The sequence below is a fragment of the Microtus oregoni genome, unplaced genomic scaffold (genome assembly GCF_018167655.1).
Source record: "Microtus oregoni isolate MIOR12 unplaced genomic scaffold, Mior012 000007F_ref0000211, whole genome shotgun sequence".
NCBI lineage: Eukaryota > Metazoa > Chordata > Mammalia > Rodentia > Cricetidae > Microtus > Microtus oregoni.
The window spans coordinates 24,332,783-24,360,564 of NW_024543066.1; the positions used below are offsets into that span (position 1 = coordinate 24,332,783).

Sequence of the window (27,782 nt, forward strand, 5' to 3'; positions counted from 1 at the left end):
CTTGAATAGATCCGTCTGTTTCCTTCTAAGCCAGTTGTTAAATTCTTTCACTCAGAAGACTAAAGATTCGCAGAAAGTAGCCTTAATCCCCCATAACACAAACTCTTAAAACTGTTTACTCAGGGGAACATGTGAGAAGAGTCCAGAGACCAAAAGCAGATTGGTTCCAAAATCATGTCAACTAAACCTAGTCCTCCTTACTCCAGGGCAAAATGCTAAAATTTTAAGAATAGTAACATTCTAAGAGAATATTTTTTTGGGGGAGGATTATTTGGAAAATTTAACCTCTAAATTACTTTAATTTTCAATAAATGAAAATAAAGGCATAAATGTAAAATTCCGTTGAAGAGCTGGGGTGAAACCCATCCCTAGGGTGATCTCTATCACGTGAGCCAAGGGGGTGGGGAGGCAGGGCCTTTTTAGCCCTCTGGAAGTCCTGCGGGGAGCTCCAAGGACACAGTTTTGAATCGCTGCCCACTGGGGTGAGCTTTTCGGTGAGTTATTTTTGAGTCGTGCATCCTTGTGCCTGTAAGTGACCTCAACAACCCACGGGTTCACTAAGTCCGGTTTGGGTGGAACTTCTTCGGTTCATCCTTGCTGGTTTACCCAGGATGAATATTTTTGCTTATTTCTCCCTCTGTCACAGGGCAGAGAGGACAGGGGAGGGAGGAAGTAGGGGAAGGGAAAGAGAGGAGGGCAGATAGGAAGAATTTCCTTTGTACACGTTTTGCACATGTTAACTTTGCATATCGGTAGTAATCTTCCAAATATTAGCAGGCAGGAGCTGTGATGCAGTTATCCTGCAGTCTGGCAGCTCACACCCAGAATTTCAAGGCCGTGTTTCACACACACACACACACGCTTTAAATATGACTGTTTACTTCTAAGCAGGCTGGAGCAATAGTTATCTTCAGCTAGACTGAAGGGCACTTGCTTCCTAAAGTACTGATAAATAAAACGAAAATGCCTGCTGCTATTGAGGGGTCCAGGTGGCAACCCATAAGGCTGACAGCAAGTACCAAAGGTGTGTAACAGCTGGACCACTCACCTGAGAACACTTCAAAGCACCGGTCACAAGGAGGTAAACGTCCTGCACTTGGGACTATATATGTATATAAGGTCAGTCCTGGCTACCCAGAGAAACTTGCCAAGTTTGTAACCCACATTTGCCATTTGGCCAGGTCCAACAGTTTCCAGCCATTGTTTCAAAAGAAAGGAAGAGTGCACGACAGTTAGTATCTTTGAGGGTTTTTTTCTTTTCTTTTCTTTTCTTTTCTTTTTTTTTTCAGACAAAAACATCGGCCCGGGATTTGGATTCTCTGATACTCCAGCTAACTTTTCAGGGTTGAGATTCATCCCAATGACCTGTTTTTGTTGCTGGTTTTAAGACTTGATCTCCCTAAGTAGCTCAGTCTGACCTTGAACTCCAGCGACCTAACCTTTGGAGTACCTGGGAGTACACCCTTGCTTTACAGCCCTGGGCTCCACGCTCTGCATTTTGAGGAAGAAGGGAAAATGAAAGGGGTAGAACAAAGAACAGAAAGGGCCGTGTGGAGGTGGGTGGGGCGCTCTGTGCTAGGATCACCCAGGACTCTGTGAGCAGTGCAGACTCAGGTGGAGAAAGGAAACTCCCAATGGTTTGTAGTCTCCACCAAGGCAGTGATGACCAGGGTAAGATTCTTACGGCTTCTCTGAACTAACCACCCACCTTCTTCAAAAAGCTTATTTTACTAGCAAAAAGGGAGATTCTAGCTTTTTTTTTAAATTGTTATCTTACGTGTATGAGTGGTTGACTGCATGTATGTTATGCATGTATGCTATGCGCATGTGTGATGCCCGAGGCCTGAAGAAGGCACTGGATCCCTTAGAAGCAGAGTTGCAGATGGTTGTGAGCCACCATGTAGGTGCTGGGAACCAAACCCAGGTCCTCCGCAAGAGCAACCAGTGCCCTTAAGCACCAGGCCACCTCTCCAGCCCCCAGGGCTCCTTACCTCTTTAACAGCAGCAGTATCCAGACAGTCATTCCTTTGTCTTTGAAATAAAAACCGAATTTGTGCAAAACATTAAAGGAATAGCCATTTCAGCTTCCTTTTTAGGTGATGTAATCAAACGCAAGAGCTACCACGTCGTCTCACGGTTAGAATTATCTTCTCCTTGCCTTGACAGGAGAGCACAGCCACTGCACAGACAAGGCACCAATTCGCAGGAATGACATAGCAAGTAGGGGAAAAAAAACCAAGCCTTTCTCCATGGTACCCGAACACCAACGCTACCCTTTTCTGGACTCTGTGCTCAGTTAGAGGGTGTTGTGATCTGCCACGCCCAAAGGAGCCACCTACATTCTTCTAATTACAGCTTGTGCTATTTTCTTATTTAGGGAAATTGTGTAATTTGATTAAACACAAGCAAAGAAAACTCCCACAGACTGTAGGAGACTATCATAATACTAACGGTAAGAGCAGCCATCTTGTTACAGATCTCACTTCTGTCATGCTTCCTCGTGACTCATATAACAAAGTCTCCCTTGACTCTAGGAGGTCAGGACCATTGCAGCCTGGCGATCATTACCACTAGTGGGCATATAATTAGAACATATTAAAATACCTACAGGCGGGGGTTCCCACTAGTGCTAACTCCTTTCACACCTCCCACACACTCCTGTCACACTTATTAGCATATCCTTGGGAACAAACAGAGAAGCTCACTTTAAATAATCAAGTATTCCAAATATTCAAGTGAATAGGTTTTATTAAATGCATACTAATATCTTTCTCTAGTATGTGAGTATACATAATAAATTAAAATGCATATTTATTAAATATAAGTAGATATAATACCAGAACATGATTATTCCAGATGAGAAATCAAAATAAACCCACTTTTAAAGTATCTTTTGGTCACTCCAAATTGATACTGTTCATAAAAAAATACACCAATTTTCCCTGGGGAAAAAATTAATTCCATAGCAATGAAGTTAAGGGACATGTTTTATTTCATAGCTTTTTTTTTTTTTTGCAAGCGAAATTGCTGTTACAAAATGAGTTCAATGATACAGGGGCTGCTGTCCACCCAAGCGAAGCAAACCTCACGTTTATACGAATGCACTTTGCATCACTTCTTACAGTAGAGACGGCGGATAACCCAGGGCACGTCTGGCTGCATCTAAAGCAACGGAACAAGGATGCTGGGAGGTGCTTGCACACCACGGTACCCATAGCTGCTTGAAGCAATCTCCTGGGATTCTCCGTTGGTTACAGCTTGAAGAACAGTGTTGATGTGTTTTTCCTTTTGCTTTCCTTCTAATTTACAGTTAAAGCATCTCAAAAGAAAGACTTCCCTGCTATGTCTGTCAGATGTTCAGAATTTTCATAGAAACAAGAAGCGTCATGAGGTATCCCTTAATGTCAGCTATGTAGTGCTGTGGTTGTCAGAGAGGATGGAGACTTACCTGTCGGTACAGTAACTGCCTTTAGTGTGTGTGTCTACACGCGATGGTGCAGGAACATTTATCAGTTCATGTTAAATTCTTTCTTCCTCATCACATATGATGTGACTTTTACCCCAGAAAATCTGACCAAAAAGTGATACAGATCAAATAAAAAGACAAATACACAAATAAGGCCATCTGCAGAATTTAAAACTTGCCTCCTGCAATATTTCACAGTAATCTCTACATCATATTTTACATCATTCACTTAAATAATAAATGCTCGGGGGAGGGCTTGTTGGCGCCCGGTGCACTATCTCTTCGAAGACTTGTCTAGTCTGCTGGCAGGTGACTTCCTCTGGGGCGTGGGGATCTTAGACGGCTTGCCTGTGGACGGCCGAGAACCTGCTCGGGGCACAGGTCTGTGTGTCTGTGGGACAGTCTCCACGTCTGAGCACACAGACTGGATTTCCGAAATGTCAAAGTCTGATGCGTCACTGCCTCGGCGGCTGCTGGCCCTGCTGCCAGCTTTGCTTCCCGCTCTGCTTCCAGGGCGGCTTGGAGTCTTCCTGGATTCTGAGAGAGGAGACAGAGGCGCCACGTTTAATCTCAACATGCTTGTCTAGGGCTCAGCATTCGCTTCTCGTTATCACGCAAGGGCAGGCAGCCTCATCCTGAGCAAACGTTGAAGAGCGACATCTAGACTGGCACCCCAAAGGTAAGGTTGGACTTAGCCCATTTAAAACTTAATACGTGATCGTTACAGGTAGACACAAAGAACACCCCTTGTTTGAGGTGCCCACAGACCCTCAGGTCATGTGTGAAGTGTCCCTCATGTTGAGCTCAGAGCTTGGTAGGGCTGAAATGCCACTAAATTCATTAGTCTTTGATGGAAGGGCCAGTAACAGTTACCCAGCACAGCCCCATGCGCTCCCTGAGTGGCAAGAGGTTCCCAGAGCGAGGGGTGCAGTGCTGAGCTATGTTTATGCCCCAGCGTCCTTGGGTGCTGTCCAAACAGACTCCTAGTCACTCTGCTAGGACTCATTTACCCTGTCTTTGTTGGAGGATTAGGGCTTCATTTCACGTCAAAAGGATACAGTACTGTCAAAAAATTCCCTTTCAAATGAGGAAGAGAGGGAACTTTAAGCCTGAGGTCATTTCATTGTTCAAGAAAGAAATGGCCACACTCACCGGCAAGTTGTGTTCGGACTCTGGCAGCTGCTGCTGTAATCAAGGCTCTGTCCTCCCCGGAGTGGAAGCCTTTCCCTGATAGATACCCTGGGAGTCGCAGCTTGCTTCCCTGGATTGGCGTTCCCTGTGCGTGACCAGTGCAGAGACCACGTGAGACTTTGCCTGTGTTTCCCACTATTCCACTGACATACTTTACTCACGGCTGGACATCTATGTACCTATGTATCTATGAGGAGGTAGACATGCTTCAGTTAGCCAAGGCTCTCACTTGCTTTCCTCCTCCAGTGTTTTATTATGACTGACCTAAAATAAACCTCCTAAAGAAAATGGCTTTGTGATGGAAGAGGAAACACAAAACTGAAGTCCCCCACAGAACACAGAAGTCATGGCGAGGAAAACAAGGCAGACTGAGCGGTGGGGATGTCAGTATCTCAGACTGTTAGTGTTACAGTGTTAGACAGCCCTCCCCAGGATGGTGGCTGTGCAGGGAAGGGAACAGAGAGCTGCAGCTGTGCTGGAATGTTCCTCTGCCGTCCATGTCCTCAGGAAAATGAGGCAGATGTAAACAGAGGCGGGACGATGAGAGCAGGAAAGGATACCCGATAATAAGACGGCTCGGAAAAGCTTAAAAAGGAAGTGTGATCGTCCACACTGAATGTGTTCACGTCTTGACCTATCATAGTGTTGTTTACTCTTTGTGGTACTGGCTCAACCATACAAGACTTACAGGCAATACTTTCGGCATATTTGCTTCAAACTCTGAGGAGTCACTTACAACATGCAGGGCGGTTTCTCTGCAGCTAAAAATACCATCTCTAGTGTAGAAGGGTTTCATATTTGTCAAGGGGCACACAGCCCAGGAGCCACAGAGAAAGCATAGCTAAAAAAATGACGACTATATTTTGAAAACTGTCTCCACATTAAGTCTAAAGTTCTTAATAAAGCATGTGCAGAACTTTTGATACTGATCTTATCATTTGATATTGCACTTATAGGAGTTGGTATTTGATTCCTACCCTCTGTCTTCCTATGCATTCTACACACATACCCAAGTGCGAGTAACATTCTTTTAAAAACAGGCATGTAGCCCAGGCTGACCTCAGACTCTCTTTTCCTTCCCACTCCGAGTGCTGGAACGTACTGCCCACACGAGCTCCAGCACAGCACTCTCTGTATGTTTTGTTTCTGAGACAGGGTTTCTCTGCATAACCCTAGCTGTCCTGGAACTCGCTCTGTAGACCAGGCTGGCCTGGAACTCACAGAGATAGATCCACCTGCCTCTGCCTCTGGGATTAAAGGCATGCGCCACCACCGCCTGGCTCCGGCATATTACTGATGTATGACTTATACATGGAAACACTGTCAACCTGCTTTTACATATTAGCCAGAGTTAGACCTCACAATCACCTCACCACCCAAGATCTGACAATGTGGATCTAGTGAAATTCCTCATCTAGAAGGAATCTAAACTGCCCCCGGGGCACCACTGCTGACGATGACTGGAGTTATCACATGGCGTTACAGAAGCCAGAGTCCTATGAGTGACAAGAGCACCATCCTGACACTCTGACCATTGTGACTGGAGCCTCTCTTTCTCTCTCTCTCTCTCTCTCTCTCTCTCTCTCTCTCTCTCTCTCTCTCTCACACACACACACACACACACACACACACTGCTCCATGAAGGCACACTACTTTTTTCTTTCTTCCTTTTTAATGTTGTGAGGTTATCCTTTAAGATTAAACAGACCATTGCATCAGTCCAACTAATGTACTTAGGCTTTATTATGGGCGTGTGCATGCACACGTGAGTGGAAGTGTGCTGAGCCACAGACAGATGTTGGGCACCTTCTTCTGCAGCTTTCCGCTTCTGAGACAGGGTTTCTCGCCAATTCCCTAGCTCTACCCGACACAACCCGCTTTTAGGTAAGTTCTGGGGATCTGAACTCAGGGCTCATGTTTGCACAGTGGGCACTTACCAATCTAGTCCTCTCTTTCCCCAGCCCCTACTTTAATGGGGCATTTGCTACTTTTTGTTTGTTTGTTTGTTTGGTTTTTCGAGACAGGTTTCTCTGTAGCTTTGGAGTCTGTTCTGGCACTAGCTCTTGTTGACCAGGCTGACCTTGAACTCACAGAGATCTGCACGCCTCTGCCTCCTGAGGGCTGGCACTAAAGGTGTGCGCCACCACCGACCGGCCTACGTTTTTTTAAAATATGAACATAGAAATTTAAAACCTGTCATTTGAGGTCCTTTAAAAGCGTCGCAGTTTTTACATAATAGATTCATAACAACTAACAGACATTTGTAGATGTAATCTATGATGTTAGTATTTCCCACCCCAAGGGAATAATTGGGAGAGCAGGACCCAGGGGAATGAAGAGGACAGACAATGTTAGAAGGGAGTTTGTGTTTGTCTCAATTCTTCCGCTTGGCTACGCAGTGACCGATACTGAGAACAGAAGGCAAGGAACTTTTCTCTGCCCACCAATTGTCTTTAACGTGAGAATTCAGTAACAGTCATGAAAACCATTAATAGCTTTAAAAAAGTACCACATTTCTTTTATACAAGGGCCTTGGCTTTCAAATTATATCTAACCATTAAGCCAAAAAAAAAAAGGCCCCTTCTTTCCAAGAAGAGGAGTTAGGGACCGCTCCTCCATTATGTGGTTTTAATCAAGGATATAAAATAGTGTCTGTATTAATCAATTCACAGAAGTTTTTTTCAAAAATAGAGGTTGATTTTTAATTGAATGCAGACAATCTAATATGTGAGTTAATCTTGGCAAATGTTATCTTAAATATTTTAAATAGCTTCTCCCTGTACACCAGGTCATTGTTACAGTATGCTCACATAATATTCGCTCCTAAAATATAATACAGACACCTTCTGAAAATGACAGCTGGCTGTCTACATTCCCACGCTCATTGCTCTGATGCCTGCACCTGGGTCAGCATGAACGAGCAGACGTGAATGCCACAGATGGTCAGAGGCCCCATCCATGGTGAGCACTTACTAAAATTCCTTAAGTAATTCTCCTGTAAATGCTGCCAGTGACACTGTTCCTCATTCTCATTCAAGGGAACACGCTAAGCTTCCCGCTCAAATTAAATCTATGGGCAAAAGCATTTCGCCAACATTAAAGTAAAGTTTCATGGGCTTGAATATACATTTTGTGTTTCATTCATTTAAATGATACACGGAGACTTAAGTATGAATGGGAACAAGAACCACAGGAGGTGTCCAGCCTGACGGTGTGAACAGTCTTTTCTGACAGCCTCTCACTTGCGTGTCCCCTGAGGACTGTTTTACAGACTGTTAAAAGCACACACATTAAGGTAGTGGTGGCAGTGTTAGTAGGTGGCAGTGTCAATTAGAGAAGGCTGTTAGGACTGGAATCTGGGGCCTTACGATACCTCTGCTGACGACACGGGAAAGTCTGAGCCCTCGGCTGCTTTACAAGGAGTTGACATTTTGCTGTTTGTCAACCATGGTTTACCGTAATTGCGTGTTAAAGGGTGGAGAATCTGCGTGGAACAATGGCAAATCAAATGTAAAGGACGGCAGATCAAAAACAAACCCACAGAGAAGAGGAATTCATGGGAGGCTCGCGTTACACAGGCAATGAAAACAAAGGTGGAGAGAGCGGATGGCTAGTCATACATACCAAAAAAAAAAAAAACCCACCCCAACAAACATAACAACAAAAAATGAAGCTTTTAAACAGAAAATTCAACCTGGAAGCTGACAGAGCCCCTAGACAGGTAACCCTTAGTAGACACCTGCTTCATGGGTCACTGGGCGGAGCATATTAAAAAACCAATAGGTGGGAAGAGATCTAAATGGATGAGGCTGGTCCTACACATTCCAGGGAGATCAAACACCCAACAGTATGCTAGAGACAGTGAGTGCACAGGGAGAGGAGAGGCCACAGCCCAGAGTCCTACCTTGGGTGTGCTGGCGGCAGCAGGCACCTGTGGGGAGGCTACCTGGCCAGCGTGACTGGACACAGAAGTGGATCTGTTGGGCGAAGCCCCTCGGGATGAAGGCCGTGATCTGCGGCCTCGTGGCCGGAAGGCAGCCATCCCCTGACTGGCACCATCTGCTAGGATGAACTTCTCACGCAGCTCCATGTTGGTCCGTCCTTTAGCTGGATTCACACACGCAGCAGAAGGCACAGAAAAGAAGAGAAGGCATTCAGTTTTCGCAGGGGTGGGGGCACCTGACACCAAAGAGCACGCTGAAAACTTCGAGGACATCTTTTTGCCATGCCAACTCCAACTCAGCATAACAAGAAGTTAAATGCATTCCTTCACAATGCATTCCTCTCAGATACAAGGGAGCGTGGAGATGGGCAAAGGTGCGCTTACTCTACCACTCGACACCAGCAAGAATAAACCAGTGTAAAACAAAGTCAGCATGACAATGGAAAGCTCATGCCACTGTTAATCCACCAGCTACTGTTGCCCACACGCTGGTCACCCTTACACCACACCAAACAGACAAGTCAGGAAGGCAGGGCTGTGTCTTTTTACATGTATTGCTGAGGTCTGGAGAATGCCAGTATTTAACACTGGAATTAAACAATTACACAAAATCGGAGGTGGCTTGTTAGTCATGAAGATAACATTAAAAACTTCCAGAACTTTTACTGAAGTGAGGGCAGCTAGTATTTTAATTTCAGGCCTTTAAAAAAAAAATGAACCGTTTTACCAACATGCAGAACAAACACCAGACCCAGGGATCCACGAGGCAGTCAGTGATGAGCGCTCACACAAACACATATGCGCATGGAGCACACTCCACGAGGACCCGATGGGCAACGTGTTAGCATGTGCTTCATCACTTGGGTAACACTTGCGACAAACTACCGGTGTGTTGCGTTTTTTCAGAATTTCTAATTTCAGACTAGAGGCCCCAGCTCGCTGGATGGGAGTTCAGCCATACACGTGAATGAAGCATATTGTGTTAAAACAAATCATGAAAGCAAGAATGTAAAAGAAGGAAAGAGAAAAGTGAGAGCGGAGAGCCAAAGAGAGGGATTGCCAACCTATAGTAGGCTGAGTAGTAGTAATTGAAGAGTTTGATTCCGAACGTAACATTTTACTCCCATGATGATGAACTAGAAAAAATGACACAGGATACCAGTCACATTAGAGAATACTGTTAGCAGAGGAAACACAGTACAGCAGTTGGGTACGCAGAGTGCTCAGATGCAGCCTTTAGCACACATTCAGGACACAAGTTGCATCAGGAGAAGAAGCCCTACGAGGCCCGGCTTCACCAGAAGAAGCAGCTGCAAAGCTCGGCCAGTCGTGCTAGCTTGTCCTCCGTGATCTCACAGGACAGGACACATTTGCACTATTTACGTTGGCCAGTGCTCTTTTCAGAGTGCAGTCACATACCACAAACTGACGTTTTGCTTAACAACGGACTTTAACGGAGCTGAGAAACTCCTACCACCTGCCTGACGTAGCAGCCATCTTGCGGGTGTGTGCGGCAACACCACTGCCGTGTGACGCTGGTATGACCAAGCCTACTGCAACACCAGCCAGACAAAACCGTAACACAGCTCCAGAGAGGACACAAGGCTCCAATTGTGCCAACGATGACGGCTCCTCGTTTATGTATTACCATACTATATTTGCTATTAGAGCGTGCCGTGTCAGACCGCCAGCCGCCTATGCAGCTTATGACGGCTGATTTCCTGGCCGCATAATTTTATCTTGTGCTCCAGTCGATCTCACCTTGCTTTCTTTGGAGCAACAGGTAATAATGCCACCACTCCCAACCCCCACACAGCCACACACCCTTGGTGTGGAGGACACTAAACCGTTCATGTCTGCACTGTATTGAAAACGCCAGACTGACATGTTTCTCTGAACACATCCCCAGGGTAAGCAAGCAGGACTGATGGACAGGAGAGCTCTACTCCTCTTTAAGCTGCATCTTTAGCTAACAAAGAGCAGGGCTGCTATGTGGCTGTGTAACAGTTCACTCTGGACTTGACAGACAGGCCTGCTGACTCGGATTCATCTGTATCCAGGTGCCAGCATTGAAAGGAAGGGTCCCTGCTTGACCTTCCACTTGGGAGCCTAACGGGCAAAGCTGAAAAGACGTTTTTAAAGGACTATAACAAGTTCACAGACTAAGACAAATCATCAACCTTAATGTTTTCTCGTTTAAAATTAACAAGTGCTTACTGAATAGATGGCACCTAATTACAAACTGTAATCAAATATCTATATGATGAACTAAGAATCGAGTAACTGTAGGACTTGAAGATAGGAATAGTAGGGCTGGTGAGAGGGCTCTCGCAAAGGGCCCTTGTTTGGTATCAGTGCGCATGGTGGTTCACAACCACCTGTAGCGCCAGCTCTGGAGGATCTGTGGACACTGGCACACACATACACACACTGCACATGCATGCACACACACACATAATTAAAAACAACAGTATACTCTTCAAAAAGAGATACTAGGAATATTAGAATCCAAGTTAAAACTCCTGGGCTCAGAGCCAGTGCAAGCTACAATATAATATTTACAGTTATTCAACTTCAATGAGGGTTTGCTGTTGTTTTTATGTATTTCCCCACCTCTCCCCTCATTTAAAAAAACTTGACCTTTTGACTTTTACTCTCTGTCATTTTCAGACGTTACCATATGGATTTTCTTTCAATGTCAGACAGAAGTCTGCCCTGGTGAGTGGAAGTGTTCATTTTGAGAACTACAGTCAGGAGGTCTTACACAGAAAATCTAGACTGTATTTCCTACCTACCTGTATCAAATTCATCCCATTAGTTGAAAAAAAAAAGAAGAAAGGATGTATTTTATAGACCAGTCTGAAACAATGGCCGTGGGACTCAAGCTGGGCCCAGTTTGCTGTCAATGAGGAACACTGGGCACTGCTATGTTTTCACGGTGCTGACGCCCCGTTCGTCTCCTTACCCCTGCATGGATCGTTTTTCACTAAGAACTCATCCAGAGCCATCCATCCACCTCCAACACGAACCATCACCGTACTCCGCAGGATCCGAACCAGCCGCAGCTGCTGCGAGTCTCCAAACTAGGCAGCGAAGAGAGAAAGGACCTCTAATTGTCAGTACCGATGATAAGCGAGAGGATGGCGTGCAGCTTGCAGTGGCGTAAGCAACCAACTCAATTGCTTGCTTAGTTCACAGTGATTAATTAGTGAAATCTCAAAAGGGGTTTGTCATGATCTACATTAGACTGCTGCATGCCGATTTAGCTCAAAGGAAACATTTGGGAGAAAAAAAAAAAGATCACAAAGGTTAATCAAGTATAATGTTGAAGCTTCATTCTAAAGTTACAAATCATGTTTCTTCCTTGTAATAGGAACAGCACTCACAAGGCAGGAACTGAGAATGTCTCTAGACGTTAAGCGCAGCCATGAACAGAAGCACAAGTCCACTTGCCCAGGACTTACACAAAAGGAAGTGTACGGACTTCACCAAACTGATTTGGGAACACTGCCTCTGAATTTAAAACTACTTTCCTTTGATATCTGTGGGAAAAGTCTTGAGCTCCTTCGTTTTCCCTAGGGGAGTTCTGACTTGGGGATAAAGTAATAAATGTTTGTGTCTAATAAAAGTTTCATACTAAAATTTCTGGATCTCTAATGGTCTGGTAAATCCATTAGCCAGTGGTTGGGTTAACATGCCACTTTATATATTACCACAGTCTTAAAACGGGTACTGAAAAATTACTAATGACACAGCTCCCAAGTCTAAGAGGGTTTTACTCAAAGCTGTCCGTACCATTGGTGCTCCTTCAGTGAAGCGCCAATCACTTGGGAGCACACAGACTCTCCAAGTCTTGAACAAACGCGACATCACAGGATGTTCTGGTCATGGGCTTCCGTGTTTTGAAAGTCTGATGAGTTTGGACCTGGAAACCATTTCTTAGAGGCTCACGTCCGACTGTGAAAACTACCAGACTGAATTTCCAGCTCATCAGCTTAGTGAGTGACAGAAAACAAGTTTGTCAGGGGCCAACAGCTTCCTAGCAGAGCTGCCCGTGATGGTTCCCTGCAGGTACTACGCTAAGTAGAAACCCCTGCTACTTTTCTATGGTCTTTAACGCTGGATTTTAGGGTGTGAACCCTAACAGAGAGCCAGCCAGACTCCATTCAGGCACCTGCACTTAGCAGGCCACATAAGCACCCCAGCAGGAACTCGGTGTTTCCCCTTACACCTCTAGTTAGCTCTTCCTAAGTTCGATTTTAAAACACCGAAACTTAAATATCCCTATGGGTGAACTGCCTCTGAAATGTGAATTTAAGAATTAAAACTTGTCTTTGTGTTGTTAGAGACAAAAATTGGTGCTGCAATTGGTAAGCAAAGGGAAAAGAGGGGTGAAGAAAATTACTCTTAAGGAACCAGACAATGGGCTCAGGTGAAGCTTGTTCAAGATCAGGTTCAAAATTAGACTTAAGGAAACAACTAAAAATGCTTCCTAAAATGGTATTTTGGTTCTATTAAATATGGTAATTTCAGATTTTACTTTACTAAGGTATTCTCCAGTCAACTAACAGTGTGTCTAGAATTCCTCTAATTTTCTCAAGGCCAAACCATGAGACAAGAAAAACAGACTCATACTGCTCTTTGAATTTTCAGCACATAAAATCTTTGAAGGTAAGAATCTTTTCTTTTCTCTGAAAATAAAAGATATTACCTTACTTGTTGACTCAGAAAATACCAAGCATGAAAAAGTAACATTTTATCTGTTATAACAAATAGGTATGTTACCCTGATTTTATCCTTATTTATTATGCATTAAGTATTAAATTATCACACTCAATCCCATACATATATGCATATACATATATATGTACACACATATAACTAGTATATGTCAATCAAATATTTCTTGGGAAAATTCTAAAGTAACTCTAAATCTCTGGTGGAGCAAATTGAAAGTAAGAGATAATTTGCAACTTTCAAGACACAGTGTGGCCAGAGACTGAAGCAGCAAGCACTGGGCCAACATGTATAATACAGATTACAGTTCAGTATTTTTATGGGACTCCTGGGTATATGAATGAGTGGGTCTCTGATTCCTGTGCCTGTTCTCGGGGCTCTTTTCTTTCTGTTGGTTTGCAGTGTCCAGCTTCATTATGATAGTTTCTGTTTCATGCTGTGTCATACATATTTTGCCGTTATCTCTTAGAGAGACAGAAGGGGAGTGGATCTGGAGGGGAGTGGAGGTGGAGTGGAACTGGGAGGAGAAGAGGGAGGGGAAACTGTAATCAGGATACATGTATGAGAAAAGACTCTATTCTTAATAAAAGGGGGGAAAGATGTCAAGTGACTTACAATGGAGCAGTGATCGCTACCTAACAGTACGCTCCTGACTGAAGAGTGCAGTCACAAACATTTTGATCGTGTGTCCATTAAAATGCAATTTCTCCTGTGTGTAGTTTAAAATTCCCAATCATGCCATAGCACCACTGAGCAGTTCATGTTGACTTAGATGTCAATGGAAACATTTGGCTACGACAGCACCAAACATGACCTGGCACGCACTGCAAAACAGTAACTCAGAACAAGTTAGCTACTGGGAGCACACGTATCACTTGTGGTAAGGCCCCATGAAAACCTCTTGGTACTTCTTGCCATGGTCACTGCTCGGTGCTACTGTATGCCATATGTCCTGAACACCCAGACACAGCGATGTATGGAGAATCAAGTTTGTGTTCCAGTGACCACCTGCAGAATAATTTGTCAGCAGTATTAGCAACAATGGGACTTGAACGCTGTGTTTACATCACTGGAGCCAGCTAATCAGCTACGGTTTATTATCTGGTTCACTTAAAAGTAATCTCCTCGTTGGACACAAAGCAGTCAAGGGTCCTGGGTCAAGGACTCTGATAGCGCTGACAGGAACAGCACACCAACCAACACTGTAGTAGCTAGCAAGACAGCATGGAAGGACTGGCCATGGCAAGCTTGAATGGCTATGAGTTAAAGATTAAAAAAAATCATTGGGAACTTGAGATTCCACTGGTTTATACCTGATTTCCCAGGAAGAACTGATAAAAAAAATGAAAAATGGGAGAAAGACAAAATTAGTTCAACAGGAAACTTCCTATATGGCTCGAAAACACTCTCTCTCTCTCTCTCACACACACACACACACACACATACACACACTCTCTCACACACACAGACACACATGCTTCCATGCACGCACACACATACACACATGCGCGCTCAGAGTCTCTTTCTCTCTCATACACACACACAGGCACACACACAATCTCTCTCCGTCACACATACACCATCTCTCTCTCACACACACACAGTCTCTCTCACACACCCACGCACACACACGTCTCTCTCTCACACCCACCCTCACACTCAGTACACACACACTCTCTCTCTCTCTCTCTCTCTCTCTCACACACACACACACACACACACACACACACACACACCACACACCGTCTCTCTCTCACACCCACACTCAGTACACACAGGCGCATGCCCTGGACTTGTAGACACAGTATCTAGTTTAGAGACGTGCAGGCACCCATTCATTCAGATTTCAAACCAAACCATTGCTGTTCTTACAAATTTACTGGGAAAAAAACTTAGGATTTCAAACTGAAGTTAAAAGGGTTGGTAAGCAGAGGAACATCTTCTTTAAATGAAAGAGCACTGGGTTTGTAGATAACGTGCTGTGTTAAGGAAGCTCAGCACGTCTTCCTCCTAGCTGCTTACTAAAAGATGCTTCAAAGACGAGAAAAGAACAAAAAACAAAGACAGAAAGATAAAATCACATTGTTCTGTTTTGAATGTGAACCAAATTCATTTAGATTTTGAATAAAAGCAAAAAAAATACTACATAAATTGAAAAGATGCTGCATCTTTTTATGTTTATAAAAATGGGTCTGTATTTTTAATTTCTAGACAAAAAGAAACAAAATGCTAACTTCGTGACCTTGGTTTGGAATAGCTGTTATTAGAAGCCTGAAGCTTTGCTCTAGTCCTAACGGAGTAAGAAGTAATGGGGGACAGCTTTAATATCTGGTTTGAGTATCTTACGTTTAGTAATTTTCTCCTGAAGCGATGTGTGTGGGTGGGGGGGTAAGATGAGTCCGACAGTAAGGACACTGCCATCCAGCCTGAGGACCCAAGTTCAACCCCTAGGACACAAAAAGCTGAACAGACCTGACTCCCACAGATGTCCTCTGACCTCTATGCATGTTGTGGCATACACATACACACACACACACACACACTAGATAAATGTAAAAAAAGATGAAGGGTTATGTGCACATTACAGAGGTTAAAAATATGGCCTGCTGTTCAAATGCAAGCTATCTCTGTAACAGACACATTATATAATTTGCGATGTGGGTCTGACGGCTGCCTCCTTCAGCTTCCGATCCTGCAGGGGCTAGAGCGGGGTGCCCCCTGGACACTCACCCTGTATTTGTTGTCACCGATCTGTTCAACCTGGAACCGCTTCGCACATTTACATTTAGCTACTTGCCTCGTGACCTGTCAAAAATGAAGGCGAAATATTCACTTTAACCTTGGTATGTCAGAGTGGGACCCCGAGAACTGATGAGCTGGTTACACGGGCCGCACCAATGCCCTGCGGAACACACGAGCACAGCAGTGACAGAGAACAGACAACACGTACCTCATCTTCAATTTTGTCGGCATCTGTGATGGGTTTGTAGGCATCCTTGTTTGGATGCAGAGCTGCCACAAATTCATAGTAGTCGATGTATCCGTCGCCATCTCGGTCAAAGATATCGGCTACAGCGCTCATCTCCAGGCGACTTGTCGGGAACTCTGAAGGGCGCCCAACAACACTGGTTAGGTAGTTTGTTAACTACACCTCATGACATAGTTGACTGCCTATTTTTATTCTTAATGTGGCTGGTCAGGGCGACTGAACAACTCAAAAAAAAAAAAGCCACCCTATTGCGGTATAATAAATCAACAATATATCATACAAATTTATCTTGAAGAAGGATGAGGGGCTGGAGGGACACACAGTGGTCAGCAGCCCTTGCTGCTTTGGTAGGGTTGCCAGACAAACTAGCTCAGGGCACTCATGTTCAATTAATGTAAATATTGGAATTATGAGCTAAAATGAATTAAACTATTTACTGGTTTGCTTCTGTATGCTAAGTAACGTACACAAGAAACTTTTAGAATCAAATACTGCTAATTTATTTATACTAATAACACAGCTTGAGGAGGGTGGCCATACAAAGCAGCAGAGTGTCTGACTCAAGTGACAAAAATATTACACATTTTTCCAAGCTGGTGACTTCCTAGCCAATTTAAATGGCAACACTTCCCTAGCAACACAAGTTTACTGGCCCCATAAGCTTAAAGTGCGCTTACTTCCTGCACAAAGTCTTCCAGCAACAGTCATCGGCCTTGGGACTTACTTGAGGAAAGAATCCCATCAATAAATTCCTGCCGAGTTATCTTTCCATCCTGGTCCTTGTCGATTCTTCTGAAGAAGTCCATCACTCGCGATTTCTTATGATTCATCCACCGCATGTATTTTTTACGCCAGATATCAAAGTCGAAGTTAGCGAACTCCCTCAGCTAAAAAGGGCAAATGTTTTGGATGAGTTAGTGCCGTGCTCAAACTATCTTAAAAGTTTTGCCTTTATTCTTGATAATTTTCTACATGCACACAATGAAATACCATAGTATCCACACCACATTGTCCCCTTCAACTCTCATGTACCTCACACGCCCCTCCCAATGTCATTTTTTCTTTTTTTATAATAACCCACTAATTGCTGACTATGTGTGCACAGGTCAGAGCACCAAATTCTCTTTTCTAGTAGCTGACTAAAGCCACTGACGACAATCTCCAGGTGACACATATTTCTCCCACTTCGAAGAAAGTCATGATCTTACAAATGGCTTTTTACTATGTTTATTTCACTATGTCACTGATTTTTCTTTGCAAGTAAAATTTTTTTCTACATAATCTCATACTGCTCATGCCACTGGTCACACAAGTGTGTTCCCAGAGTGCCAGTGAAGGTGCAGGCCTTGGCATGTACTCAACCCATCCTCCTGTTCTTTCACAACACAAAAAAATAAAAACCTCCCACCAAGAGGTACATATTATTATGTTAGAAAGTCCTTACAGATCAGCATTCAGTTGTTAAAACTTAAGTCTTCTAGTTTTGGTTCCCTAGATCTAATTCCCACAGATAAGTTTCTTTCTTCTTTTCCTCCCTCCCTCCCTCCCTCCCTCCCTCTCTCCCTTCTTTCTTTCTTTCTTTCTTTCTTTCTTTTTTTCAAGACAGGGTTTCTGTGTAGCCCTGGCTGTCCTGGAACTCACTTTGTAGACCAAGCTGGCCTCGAACTCACAGAGATCCGCCTGCCTCTGTTTCCCAAGTGCTGGGATTAAAGGTGTGCGCCACCACTGCCCAGCCATAGAAACATATACAATCTTAGTGTTTGTTTCAGAACAAGAGCACTTAGATCCTAAGATTTTGTTTATGTAAGAGAAACCCATGCTTTTGTGCAGCCCATCACGGAAAAGGAAGACGCAGAGACCCCGTGGAGATGAACGTATGAGTTTCCAGACCTCCTCCAGCCTGTCCAAGGCGTCGTTGAGCTTCCTCCTCCTCTCCAGAGCCAGGAGCCAGACCTGCTGCCATTTGCTCACCAGCAGGTTAACCCTGGGATTCTTAGTTTCGATTTGTGTCTGTGGTCCAGATGGATACAAGCCTGATGCTGGGAAGCGTTTCCCTGTTAAAATACAACTCCAGTCAGGATGCCACAGTGCTGATGGGTACAGAGACTGGGTGCTTTGGGCTCCAGCTGAGCCTGACTCTAATTGCAAAGAAAACCATCCCAACCTAGTTTTTCTTCCTTATTAAGGTCCACGTTCTGATCTTATGCATTGTAGAAATGTGTCTTGATAGGGCCACTCAAATACCGAGAACACTAATGTTTAAAACATTTTCCTACTTAAATTCATGTCATTTCAGCGATGGGGTGGCACACTGAGACACATGCTAGAGTAGGTCACACAGAGGCACCTGCTCCTTAGAGACCAAGGCAGAGAAATGGCTGTCCCTGGAATCAGTCGATGCTTCACAGATGACAATGCAAAGAAGATGCTTGGGTCCCACCCTTCTCCCAAATCCATTCTCCACTGAGTGTGTGTGTTTCCTCTCATACCACACACCCACATTTACCGAGTCAACTTTCTTCTTTCTGGCTGTTTTTTTTTTTTTTTTTTTTTTTTGATTTTTCGAGACAGGGTTTCTCCGTAGCTTTTGGTTCCTGTCCTGGAACTAGCTCTTGTAGACCAGGCTGGCCTCGAACTCACAGAGAACCGCCTGCCTCTGCCTCCCGAGTGCTGGGATTAAAGGCATGCGCCACCACCGCCTGGCCTTTCCGGCTGTTTTTAAAAGCCTCCATAGTACTTGGGAGGCTGAGGCAGGCAGGTGCTCTGTGAGTTCGAGGCCAGCCTGTTCTACAGAGCAAGTTCCAGGACAGGCTCTGGAGCTACACAGAGAAACCCTGTCTCGAAAAACCAAAACCAAAGTCTCCGCAGCAAAGCTCACACGTGCATTTCTCTCAACTAACTGAATGACAGAATATGACCTACAAACGTTATTGGCCTAAGGTCATATTATACACAAGGCTACATGCTTGGGAGTATGTAAGCTCCACCTGCAGGAGCTCGGTCAGTGCAAAGAGGTGACAAAGTACTCCCATTTGCAGATGAGGAAACTCTATCAGAAAGGAGGCAAACTGTTCAATCTTATGCTTCCCAGGCGGTCGGTGGTGGGGACAGCAAGGAGTCTCGAGTATCCCAGCTATAGTCACCTGGTCTCCAGCTCTGCTCCATTCAAAAACCTAAGACACCCTTCAAAAGTTTACAAAATGAACATCAGAGACTGTTCTGTGACATTCTTGGCGCTAACTGCTACCATTCTGAATGCCATTTTGTGGGTGAGAACTGGCCGGCCGTGAGATTAGTCAACAGAGTGGCAGCCACAGGACAGCGAACGGAGTCAGAGTCCATCCTTCACCCAGATCATCATCAGTTCTGATGGCTCAGCGTTAAGCTACTCATACGACAGAAGGAAAGCGAACCAACGATTTAGATTCTTGTAACTTCCCCAGTTTCTCCTCAGATCTGCAAGGTACACTCTAAACCAAGTTAAGCAGAGGCCCTGGCCTATTAATTCACTTAAAAAAAAATAGCTAGTTACTTAAAGCCCATGCTTTCTTTAAGAAAACCTTCTCAGGTAGAGTGTTCATGGAGTTAGTACTTTCTCTTGGATCTCAAATGACAACTGAAAGGAACGGGGACGAGCCTGCTCAGTCGTCCTTAAGGAACTGCCCCTGCTTACGTCCAGCTCGCCCCTTGTCCAAGACTGGGATGTGGGACTGCAGTGCGGACGGGTCGGCGGCCCTCCTCTTGTAGGTCTTGGTGACTTTATCGACGTCAGGCTGCTTTCTGGTCATTTCTTCCATGAAGGTCTGAAAGGAAAACCGGTGTTCATTAAATCACAGTATAGATCAAATTAACACTGCTATCAAAACCACAGATGGCGAGGGGACTGCGCTGCCATTGTTACAGGACCGCCACCATAAGCGAACGCGGCAGTGGCTTTTCCTGATTTCCACAGAACGCAAAGCCATACACCTGACCAAAAGCAAATTCAGTTTAAAAATGACACTGCCGCTTTTCAGTCTGAAAACAACGTAGACAAGAGCTCCTAACTATCTGCACCGACTTGGTTTGAACTCTGAAGCTCTTCCACCGGGGAAGTTAGTGAGCCGCGGCCAGTCCATCCACAGTCTAAACACTGGAATGACTCTGCGTACAGTGGCAGGAGGTGGCCAAGTGAAACGCATATATACTTAATGGTCATGAGCAGCGACTTCACCTGGGGCTGAGCTTAAGGAAGCTAACGTTTACTGTGGTCTGGTCCCTGCAGGCCGGGGATGTGGCAAAGTTGGAGGATGGGCAGGATGAGGCAGACAGGTGAAGACAGAGGCTGCATGCTGCTGCAATATTTATCACGCAGGACTTGAGCTACTACGATGCCTCTGAACGTAAACTGAGATATTCCGGACCACTCTAGACACCCGTAACACAGACAGAACATTTTTACATTTTATTTTTAGCTCTGTGGATGTATGTGAGGCTCTTGTCAGTATGCACACCACCCGTGTGCAATGCCTGCCGAGGCCAGAGAGGCTATCGGAGTTCCCAACATTTAATTTACAGGCGGCTGTGCGCTGCCCAGTGTGGGTTCTGGGAATTAAAGTTCTCCTAACCTCTGAGCCATCTCTCTGGCTCCAATAATTAAACAAACTATGAGTCAGAGCACACGAATGCCAGCATTTCAGCGTTTGAAATGAGTCAAGTACACAGGGTAAGATGTCACGCTGAGAAAGAACATGAATGCCCTTTTACATAGGCTGCATCTGGTATATGCATGATTGGTCATCTGAGGAAACACGCACACGAAACAATAAATTACCAGGCAGAGCCACAGGGAGGAATGAGATTGCCCGACGAGGGGGCAGAACTAAACACTGGAGCTGAGGATACAATGGAGAAGAAGGCAGAACTGATGGGAGTTAAGTGGCAGCTCAGGAGCTACAGGAGGCAGAGGAGTGTCCCAGAGGTCCTGGGAAGAGACGCCAGGCTTGGGCTCAGGATTCCGTCTGAGAAGTGCTGCAACGGGAGGGAGAAGGCAACCGAGTTGACAGCTAACGGGTGAGGATCACGTTTATCTACCTGGTGTTCGGCAATGAGGGTTTTCACTTCTTCAATCTCCTGCGGGATGACTTCCTTATCTTTCTCACTGAGCGTAGTTTCGGCCCACTGCAGCCACGCCAGCAAAGTTTCCAACAATTCCTGCTTAGCAATGAGCCCGGCCAGTGCCCCTGCTAACCTCTGCTGATGCTGCTTTGCCCAGGCCAGCACCTGTCGCAGAAACACACGGTTCACTGAAGTTCTCCCAGCTCAGGGAATAGCTTCACTAACATAAACACATAAGCTTTACCAATTTAAAATGTAAGTTAGGATCATTCTGGGCTAGACCTATGAAGCTTTCTTCTATTCTAGATCCGGCACCAAGGTCCAGCTTGAGGAAGCACCAAGACCCCCTTTCAAGGGTGTTCATCACCATCAGATGGCTAACAATGTATACAGCATCTGGGTTTACTCCTGTTTAGTCCTTGTGCTTTGTCAAGTTCAATATACCTCCTCTCGAGCACCAAAGTGTGTATTACAGGCAGCCTTTGGAAACAGTAGCATCTAAAGTGCTAAGATCTTAAACAGGAATTCCATCCCCATTGTGCTCTTCAGTTCACTTGCTCCACAAGCACACACGGCCCTGAAACACTGTTCAGTGTGGCGTTATTCAGCAGACACCATGAACAGGGCAAAACCTACAGAGAACCAAACATCTGCCTCTTCAGGTCTCAGGGCCACAGATGCAGATCCCATAGCTTTTGTAGCCGCAGACACCATCAGGGTCTGACGCCCAGAGAGCAGTCTACAACAGGGCACTCTCCTGTCCAGGCCTCACTGCCCTCGACTGCTGAAATTCCCCATTTCCCTGGCCTGACTCACAGCCACCGCCACCAGAGATGAGGGAAGGCACACTGACCTCTTCGAACCTGGCCTGGATGATGGTTATCCAGTGCTTGATGGTGGTGATGGAGTCAGGGTGGCAGAGGGCCAAAAGGGCGTCACCCTTACTAGTGGCCTTACTTAGTTCGCTTCTTTTTTCTTCCAGTTTCTTCATGAACTCCTGCAGCGGAACAGACACTTCAATCAGCTGCTGGTGCTGGCTGAACTCAAGGTTTCAGTGACATTCGTTTACTGTCGGGTTCTAAAAATAAGTAAGCATTTCGACCTGGGTGTGGGAGTGGATGCTGGCTGGTGGTCAGCCCCCAATGATACAAACTGGATTTCTAAATACTGAGCCGAATCTAAAACCCGCCATGAGCCCGCCACACTTTGCCTACTCTTACAGTCTAGCTTTACATGGAACCTTGTTCAAGGCCTTCATTCCTCCTCCAGGTAATGCCGTGCAAGCCTGCATCACTATCATTAACAGCAAGGCCGCATTTCCTTGTCAGAGTCAGCTAACCCTTCCCCTTCTACGAGGAAGGGCAATAATTAAAGCATGAATGGGATGATGTAATGCATGCTATACTAGAATGATGTACTTCCAACATGACCCTGAAAGGCCAGGTTATTAAGCGGTGTTGGAGAAAATCTTTCCAGTTAATCGGAAGTGCTGACATCAACACCGCATAGGGTGTGAGCCCTGTAAATTCCTGACTTTCCAATCAAAGGTTAAAAACCATCTGCTATGTGGACCACTCTTGGGAGGGTTTTGCCAAGTCCCAAGCACAGCTGTAGAAAACTAGCCTAGCTGGGCTTGATAACTCAGCGGCTACAGTTTTGCCTGGTTAGTTGTTCAACACTATGAAGTTAATGCTTTAAATTTATAATTTATTTTACAGGTTAGTTCTTATAAGAATTTTTATAAGGCTCTTGGTTAAAAATGAGAAGTGGGCCCAGAGAGACTTCTCAGTGAGTAGAATGGGTGCTTCAAGTCTGAAGTCCTGGGTTCGAGCCCCAGGACCCATATGACAGAAGGGAAGAACAAACTCTTCCAAATTGTCTTCTGACCTCTGTAAGCACAGGGTGGTGCCCGCAACACACAAGATTCAAATACATAAATACATACATAAAGTAAACCTCCCAAAGCAGAAGAGGCTTAAGAATCATATTCTAAGGCTTTAAGTGAGCTGCTTATTTTGCATATAAATGCCAAAGTTGTTAATGTACAGTTCTAGTGGGATACTTTGTAAATGCCAAGCTGCTCATCATTCCTAAAACACACATACAATGTGACAAAATGGGCTGACTCTGATCAGAAGCCAAATGACCCTCTAGAAAAGTCAACGTGCGGCCTAGAGAGAGAAAACAGAGCACCCAATTCTAGAGTGACCACTTCCTTTCAAAAGAGCACCTAAGAGGCCACCTACCTACCCAGGTATGCAGGTCTAGATGGACAGGTGTGTGAGCAGGGAGGGTAGAGACACATTCTCAAATGGACCAGACGGTCAGTTTCTTCTTGCCCTTGCTATGCGCAGTCACGGGCTTCTTCCCTTTACCTTCTCCATTTTCCCATTTTGTTTGACTCACTGACTGGAAAGGACTCACCTTATGTTGATCAATGAGAGTTCGGAGAGCATCCTCATCATCCGGGAGAGCACCATGGAAACGCAGGGTTTGCTCTGCTTCCGCCAGCCACTCCAGGAGGGTGTGGACCACAGAGTGAAATTCCTCTGCCTAACAGGTAACACACACACAAAGCAAGATATCCAGTACACCCGTTAGTAACATTTGCAGACCTGTACACATGTACCCCCGCCATGAAAAAGGTCTTGAATGAATTACAGACATTACCCTTGTTACGAAGAGAGTGACATGTTACTGTGTTTTACAAATATAAGGAGAGACGGAATACATCAGGAAGGCCTACAGGAAGACGAGGTCACCATTCTTGTAGCCTAGTGCTAGATGTGTGGCAGCTGGAGTTGGGCTGCCCAGCTGAGATATTACTCAAGCAGAGCTAAGCAGAGATTAGCAGACACCCTTGCCAAGTACTTTAAGTTCTTAAAGTAGAAAGCAGGAAAAAGGGCACAGAGAGTGGTGAGGCAGACTACTGACTGTCTGGGATGAGGACAAGGACGATCACTGGACCCCTAGTCTACCAATCTCTTCTTGCTGAGGCTCCAGGCCTTCCCTCATTACACTTAGCTGTTGGTTTGAGGATTTTACCTGATGCAGAGCTGCTTCTAACCGTGTCTGCTTTGATATAGAAAGTGCACACACAGTCTCCCAGCGGGTGCTCAGTTCCTGCATCTGGACCTTGACCCAGGAGGAGTCATCCCGGCTGCCTTCTATGAGCTCTCTGGCAGAGCGCTTCAGTGCTTGCACGCTGCTGGTCCGCTTCCCCAACTCTTTTTGGAAGACCTAAGGAAACCATATTAACTTTGATCAAAGTTAACTTTCAATTACAAAACCCAAATAGCAAAATGTTGTAAGATATATGTGCATATAAAACACCACATATATACGTCTACAGCATAGTTTTTAATGATGACATTTTTGGCAGAATCTTCCCAAGGTAGGAAGCAACTCATGATTCCTCTCTGAGGATTAAACACTGTCTTGAACAGATGTATTTATATTTGGTAACATTCTCATAAGGAATAGAATTTTTTAAAATGACATATATCACGTTTAAATAATGGTGATCCATCGTCTCAATTTCAGTTACACACTGCACCAAATTTCTTTTTTGTCTGAGTAAAGTAGCAGAATACTCCACTTCCTCTCAAGTTGTTAGTATGGCTGCCATAACATGCATGCTGGCCACCTCCTATTCTGAGAGACAAGCTATGTAGACAGAGGATGGAGCAATCCTGGTGCACATTACCGAGTCCAGAGAAAACAAAACAATGAATTCAGCAGTTATGTGATCCTTTCTTCTATAACTAGCCCTTTCCCTTAAGTATTAACCTGTGTTCTCACAGTGTAGAGGACCAGTCACCTCAGTGGGAAGGCTTTGGGGAAATCCCACCTCTCCCTCTTAATTTAAGCAAATTTAAAAGTGATGTGGCTTCTTTGAGTCACTCTAAGAAGTGATGTTGAACCCAGAGCTCTTCATTTTTTTTTTTTAATTTAAGTGTCTGTATATAAAACCAGATATTCAGGTCGGGCATTGGTGGCACAGGCCTTTAATCCCAGCACTCAGGGGGGCAGAGGAAGACAGATCTCTGTGAGTTCAAAGCCAGCCTGGTCTTATAAGAGCTACTTCCAGGACAGGCTCCAAAGCTACAGAGAAGGCCTGTCTCGAAGAACCAAAACAACAACAACATAACAAAACCAAAAACCAAAAAAAAAAAAAAAAAACCCCAGATTTCAGATAACCAGTTTTCTATCTATAATAAAATTATTTTATTTAAAAAAAATTATCCCAGAGGGACCTTATTCAAAACAATCCAAATAGATTGTGTGAGCAGCCTGACAGGCTTTGGTCTGACAGTGTTCAACAGTATGCAGCTACAGACAGACAGACAGACAGACATACCACCAATACACACGGCAGGGAAATATCTACACAATCACTTGGGACAGCACAATTCAATAGCTTCAAACTGGACTCTCCAAGTCCTTTGTAGAGTGAAACTTCTGGCATCGTCCAGCTACATTACTAATCCTTAATGAATAAATCATATTTGATGAGTTTAATGTGAAAAGTCTGGAAAGTGCTTCAGATAGCAAGTATCTAAACAGTGAACATATCAATGTGGCGTTTGTGTATCAAGTAACACTACATCACCCACTATTCACTGCAGAAATGCCTAGCCATGCCTGGACTTATCCACATAGGAATATTTTCTTCGCTGGGCAGTGGTGGCACATGCCATTAATCCCTGCACTCGGGAGGCAGAGGTAGACGGATCTCTGTGAGTTCGAGGCCAGCCTGGTCTACGGAGCAAATTCTAGGACAGGCTCCAAAGCTACAAAGAAACCCTGTCTCAAAAAACCACATAAATACACACACACACACACACACACACACACACACACACACTATTCTTCAATAAAAGTAAAGCATTGTAATTTAAAAAAACATTTTTTTTTTTTTGTGGGCCAGACCAGTGTTGAGACAGTATCTCATGGCACAAAGATAACCTTGAACTTCAACTCCTCCTGTCTCTACCTCACCAGTGTTAGAATTAAAGGTATGAGTTACCACTGGGCATAGGCAGTGTCAGGGATCAAATTGAGCACTAACCCTGCATTCATGCAACCGAGGTAAACCCCCAGCATGCTCTTTATTTACTCCTTTCTTTTCTCTTAGTGTTAATTCCTGTACTACTACAGTTCGAGAGGAACCTCATGACCTCTTGGAGTGTTCCTGCCTGTACACCTAGACGATGACGTCCTTCTAAATCACTAAATGCATGGTTTTGAATTTTATCATGCAACTGTTTGAATGAAGACCCAAAAAGAGCCACAACATGAAATTACATTTCTAGTTTAGAGCAGACACAGATCCGGTGATTAAAAGAACAGCATTCCACTGTTTAAGTGACGGCCCCCGCACACATCACTTTTAAAGATGGCTTTCGTGTCTGCTCAATTACACATTTCAGTAGGAAGACGGTGACGAAGGAAGACACTCTCAGAGTTTAAAGGGCTACTATTGGCTGCTTGTATTCTTGTCAACGCTGTGTATAAATAGAAAGTTCTGGCCGGCAATACCTTGTGATTGTCAATCAGGTTCATCACTAAGTCAATGTCTCCGTGGACAGGCTGGTCTTCTGCCAGCTGGGGCTCTACTCGATACAGCCAGTCAATGAGGGCCTGCAGAGCATCTGTGAACTGTCCAGAGAACAACAGGGCCTCCTCCAGTTTGTTTTGTCTAGGAAAAGAGGAGACAAATTAGCATGCTGAAGTTCCCAGTGATGGCTTGTGACCCTGAAGTGGAAGAGTGAGGGGTCTTTACCGTCTCCTCTGCTGTCCTTAGAAAATACTTTTCTCTTTTATTCCTTTACACGCCTGACATCTGTTACAGGAAAATTCCCTTAACCCCACATTGCAAATCACTGATCCTTCTAGAGTCTAAATACACATATGCATTCTAAAGTTTAATTTAAAAAGATCTGTTTAATGCCGTCTCAGTGTGTAGCTGCCTAGAACTGAACATTCTACTTCATCTTGAAACAGGTTGAAAAATCTATAATTCAAACCTCCAAATTAAAAATTTCCCAAATCTGAAGATTTTCATCATCAACATGATGTCACAGAATCTCATACAATAAAACTTTGTCCCATAATGTGCTTTTACAAAAATAAAATACAATAAAACAAATTGGCTTTCTAATTTTAGCCCTGCAGTCTTATTGGGATCATGTGAAAAAGAAATACGGTGGAGAACAGCCTTGGAGATTTGTGATAAGAAAGAGTGGCTGACTCCATGCTGTGAGTCAACCCAGGACTGATACCCCCAAAATACATCATCAAGAGAAAGTCACAAGAAGGCTGCCACAGAAAAAAAAAAAACCCATTCCACCAGGTGA

The 27,782-nt window shown here is 44.6% G+C and overlaps 1 protein-coding gene across 10 annotated transcripts in view; it reads right to left on the minus strand.

Moving 5' to 3' along the window:
• Positions 1 to 2,730: 2,730 nt before the first annotated feature.
• Positions 2,731 to 27,782, minus strand: part of Dst (dystonin) — a 401,984-nt gene continuing 376,932 nt past the window's right edge. For 7 of the 10 annotated variants that reach the window (XM_041655211.1, XM_041655202.1, XM_041655201.1 and 4 more), the window contains 17 exons: positions 26,965 to 27,124; positions 24,469 to 24,663; positions 23,848 to 23,976; positions 22,277 to 22,420; positions 21,400 to 21,588; positions 20,000 to 20,129; positions 18,217 to 18,380; positions 17,051 to 17,213; positions 16,288 to 16,442; positions 16,068 to 16,142; positions 14,651 to 14,668; positions 11,566 to 11,683; positions 9,665 to 9,736; positions 8,562 to 8,764; positions 8,031 to 8,141; positions 4,619 to 4,742; positions 2,731 to 4,003 (listed from right to left, as the gene is read on the minus strand). In XM_041655211.1, coding sequence (XP_041511145.1) covers positions 3,741 to 4,003; positions 4,619 to 4,742; positions 8,031 to 8,141; positions 8,562 to 8,764; positions 9,665 to 9,736; positions 11,566 to 11,683; positions 14,651 to 14,668; positions 16,068 to 16,142; positions 16,288 to 16,442; positions 17,051 to 17,213; positions 18,217 to 18,380; positions 20,000 to 20,129; positions 21,400 to 21,588; positions 22,277 to 22,420; positions 23,848 to 23,976; positions 24,469 to 24,663; positions 26,965 to 27,124 — 2,413 coding nt within the window. In that variant the 3' untranslated portion in view covers positions 2,731 to 3,740. The remainder of the gene's footprint in view (positions 4,004 to 4,618; positions 4,743 to 8,030; positions 8,142 to 8,561; positions 8,765 to 9,664; positions 9,737 to 11,565; positions 11,684 to 14,650; positions 14,669 to 16,067; positions 16,143 to 16,287; positions 16,443 to 17,050; positions 17,214 to 18,216; positions 18,381 to 19,999; positions 20,130 to 21,399; positions 21,589 to 22,276; positions 22,421 to 23,847; positions 23,977 to 24,468; positions 24,664 to 26,964; positions 27,125 to 27,782) is intronic. The other 3 variants (XM_041655209.1, XM_041655204.1, XM_041655203.1) reach the window with 2 other exon arrangements.